We start from the raw sequence: 4013 nt of genomic DNA, 5'->3' as shown, positions 1-4013 counted from the left end.
GGCCGCCCGCGGCCCTGGGGAGGGAGAGAGGAAGGAGACAATTGAGTCCCCCCCAAGGTCCCCCCATGGCTCGTCCTCCATCTTCACGGGCGGGGAGGGGGGTGTCCCTGGCAGGGGGGGAAGGGCTTCAGGAAGATGTGGGGACCCAGGGCAGGGATGTGGGGACACGGTGACGGGGTGGGAGCCACCACCAGGCCAAGCACCACCACAACCACTACCAGAACTTGGGGGGACCTTGGGGGTGACTCAATTGTCTCCTTCCTCTCTCCCTCCCCAGGGCTGCGGGCGGCCGTGGAGCTGACGGAGTCCGGAGGGGGCCTTGTGACACCCGGGGGGTCCCTCACCCTCCGCTGCAAGGCCTCCGGCTTCACCTTCAGCGACTACGGCATGGAATGGGTGCGACAGGCCCCTGGGAAGGGTCTGGAGTTCGTCGCACAAATTAGCAAGGATGGTAGTGGCACAGAATACGCGCCGTCGGTGAAGGGTCGCTTCACCATCTCCAGGGACAACTCCCAGAGCACGGTCACGCTGCAGATAAAGGACCTCAAGGAGGACGACACGGCCACCTACTACTGCGCCAAAAGTGCTGATGGTGATGCTTGGGTTGGTGGTGGCCCCAACCCCATCACCGTGTCCCCACATCCCTGCCCTGGGTCCCCACGTCTTCCTCAAACCCTTCACCCAACCCAGGTCAATGTCCCAAGCTTTGACCCTTTACCCCAATCTCAACTGGTTTTGCCCAAAGTCTCAACCATTCTTACCAAATCTCACCAATTTCTGCCACAACTCAACCAACTTTTCCCCAATCTTGACTCTTTGCCCCAAGTGTTAACCTCGTCCCCCAAATTCAACCACTTTTCTGCCAAATCTTGACCATTTGCCCCAACCCTCAACCCTTTTTGGCCCAATTCTTGACTGTTTGCGAAAGTGTGGACCAATTTTGACCAAAACCTTGACTCTTTGCCCAGACCTTGACTGGCTTTGGCCCAAATCCTGACAGTTTGCAGCCAAACTCAGCTGCGTTTGTCCCCAACCCCCCTTTGCTGTGAGTCCCAGACCCCGACTCTGAGCCCAGACCCTTCCTGTGCCCCGACTTAACCTTCCTCACCCCTTGGCCCCCACCCCAGACCCCTCTCCTCAACCCAAACTCAGGGGTTCTGTCTGGAAGGAAAGGTTTTGGGGAAGATGCTGGGATTTCGGGATGTGGGGCAAGGAGGTCGGGCTCAGGACAGGTAGGCCGAGACTTGGGGCGAGGATCTTGGGCAGATCCTGGGTGTCTGTCAGCCACGGCCTGTGCTGGGGCTGATGGAGGTGACACCAGATCCCTGGCAGAGGGGGTGTAGGGCAGGGATTTGAGTCAAAAGCAAAGAATTTGGGGTCGATACAGGGTTTTGTGCTTGGTGCCAGGGTCCAGACTCGGTACAAGCCCCGGGTCAGTGTGGGAAGGGATTGGGAGAGATGGTGGGATGTGGGGACACGGTGATGGGGTCGGGGCCACCAGCAGCATAAGGAGCACCAAATCCACCACCAGGAAGTTCTTTGGCGCAGTAGTAGGTGGCCGTGTCGTCCTCCTTGAGGCTGTTCATCTGCAGCGTGACCGTGCTCTGGGAGTTGTCCCTGGAGATGGTGAAGCGACCCTTCACCGACGGCGCGTACCAGGTGCTACCACCACTGTTAATATACGCGACCCACTCCAGCCCCTTCCCGGGCGCCTGTCGCACCCATTGCATGAAGAAGCTGCTGATGGTGAAGCCGGAGCCCGGGCAGGACATGGCTCTGGGCAGGAATTTGGGCACTCACCACAAGCTGCTGGTGGTTGTTGTGGTGGCTCCCACCCCGGCACCGCGTCCCCACATGCCTGTGATGGGTCCCATGGATGATAGGGAGGTTCTGTCTGCCCCGTGGGGCTGGAGGTGGTCATGGAGATGGTGGAACCAAAGGAAGGTCCAGGATCCAGGGCTGGGGGTGAGAGACGGGGCTGGGAAGTGGGGTCTGGGGTCATGCTCCAGCTGTGAGATGGGACAAAGCATCAGGGCTCAGGAGAGGGGTCCGTGGTGGGGGCAAAGGTGTAAGTCGGGGCACAGGAAGGGTCTGGGCTCTGAGTCGGAGTCTGGGACTCACAGCAAAGGGGGGTTGGGGACAAAAGCCATTAAGATTTGCTATGAACCATCAAGACTTGGGCCAAAGCCAGTCAAGGGTTGGGCAAAGAGTCAAAAGATTTGGGTCCAAATTGGTCAACACTTTGGCAAACAGTCAAGATTTGAGCCAAAAAGGGTTGAGGGTTGGGGCAAATGGTCAAGATTTGGCAGAAAAGTGGTTGAATTTGGGGGACGAGGGTAACACTTGGGGCAAAGAGTCAAGATTGGGGAAAAGTCGGTTGAGTTGTGGCAGAAATTGGTGAGATTTGGTAGGAATGGTTGAGACTTGGGGCAAAACCAGTAGAGATTGGGGCAAAACCAGTAGAGATTGGGGGAAAGGGTCAAAGCTCGGGACATTGACCTGGGTTGGGTGAAGGGCTTCAGGAAGATGTGGGGACCCAGGGCAGGGATGTGGGGACATGGTGACGGGGTGGGAGCCACCACCAGGCCAAGCACCACCACAACCACTACTATAACCTTTGGTGCAGTAGTAGGTGGCCGTGTCGTCCTCCTTGAGGTTCTTCATCTGCAGCGTGACCGTGCTCTGGGAGTTGTCCTTGGAGATGGTGAAGCGACCCTTCACCGACGGCGCGTAGTCTGTGCCACTACCACTGCTGCTAATACCCGCGACGTATTCCAGACCCTTCCCAGGTGCCTGTCGCACCCAGTACATGCCGTAGTTGCTGAAGGTGAAGCCGGAGCCCTTGCAGCGGAGGGTGAGGGACCCCCCGGGTGTCACGAGGCCCCCTCCGGACTCCGTCAGCTCCACGGCCGCCCGCAGCCCTGGGGAGGGAGAGAGGAAGGAGACAATTGAGTCACCCCCAAGGTCCCCCCATGGCTCGTCCTCCATCTCCGCGGGCGGGGAGGGAAGATGAGGGTCCTACCTGGGAGGGCGGCCAGGAGGAGGAGGAGGAGGATGGAGAAGGGGTCTGATCCTCCAGATACCCGGGGGGTCCCTCACCCTCTAATGCAAGGCCTCTGTCTTCACCTTCAGCAGCTTCCCCATGGAATGGGTGCGACAGGCACCTGGGAAGGGTCTGGAGTGGGTCGCGGGTATTGACAGCGATGGTGACACCTACTACGCGCCGTCGGTGAAGGGTCGCTTCACCATCTCCAGGGACAACTCCCAGAGCACGGTCACGCTGCAGATGAACAGCCTCAAGGAGGACGACACGGCCACCTACTACTGTGCCAAAGATGCTTATGGTGGTGGTTGTGGTGCTCCTTATGCTGGTGGTGGCCCCGACCCCGCGTCCCCACATCCCAGCCCTGGGTCACAGAATCAGAACCATCCGGGTTGAAGGCACCTTTCAGCTCCTCCCGTCCCACCATCCACCCAACTGGGCCCAAACCCACCACTGACCCATGTCCCTCAGCACCACGTCTGCTCACCTTTGGGATACCCCCAGGGATGGCGGCTCCACCACGTCCCTGGGCAGCCTCTTCCAAGGCTTCACGACCCTTTCCCTGGAGACGTTTTGCAGGGATGTGGGGACACGGAGATGGGGATGGAGCCACCAACAGCATAAGGACCACCACAACCACTACTATAACCTTTGGCGCAGTAGTAGGTGGCCGTGTCGTCCTCCTTGAGGCTGTTCATCTGCAGCGTGACCGTGCTCTGGGAGTTGTCCCTGGAGATGGTGAAGCGACCCTTCACCGACGGCGCGTAGTTTGTGTCACTACCACTGCTGCTAATTTGTGCGACGAACTCCAGACCCTTCCCGGGTGCCTGTCGAATCCAGAACATTTCGAAGCTGCTGAAGGTGAAGCCGGAGCCCTTGCAGCAGAGGGTGAGGGACCCCCCGGGTGTCTGAAGGCCCCCTCCGGACTCTGTCAGCTTCACGGTCCTGGGGAGGGGCCAGAAGGGGAGAC

The 4013-nt window shown here is 59.4% G+C and overlaps 2 gene segments (V, D, J or C); both read right to left on the bottom strand.

Annotated features, from left to right (window-relative positions):
• LOC106900647 overlaps nt 1–3080 on the bottom strand; it is a gene marked incomplete at both ends in the record, with an annotated part of 3720 nt that extends 640 nt beyond the window's left edge. Inside the window, 1 exon segment of the V gene segment in view lies at nt 3023–3080. Within this exon segment, the coding sequence occupies nt 3023–3080 (58 nt within the window).
• Nucleotides 3081–3591: 511 nt separating this feature from the next.
• LOC106900646 lies at nt 3592–3990 on the bottom strand (the record flags this gene model as incomplete). The annotated part of the segment is given in 1 exon segment: nt 3592–3990. A coding segment is annotated over 1 exon segment (399 nt), but the record flags the coding sequence as incomplete, so codon positions are not given.
• Nucleotides 3991–4013: the final 23 nt, after the last annotated feature.

This window comes from Calidris pugnax, unplaced genomic scaffold (genome assembly GCF_001431845.1).
Source record: "Calidris pugnax isolate Ruff unplaced genomic scaffold, ASM143184v1 scaffold3297, whole genome shotgun sequence".
Classification (NCBI taxonomy): domain Eukaryota; kingdom Metazoa; phylum Chordata; class Aves; order Charadriiformes; family Scolopacidae; genus Calidris; species Calidris pugnax.
This window is presented reverse-complemented; position numbering and strand designations above follow the sequence as displayed.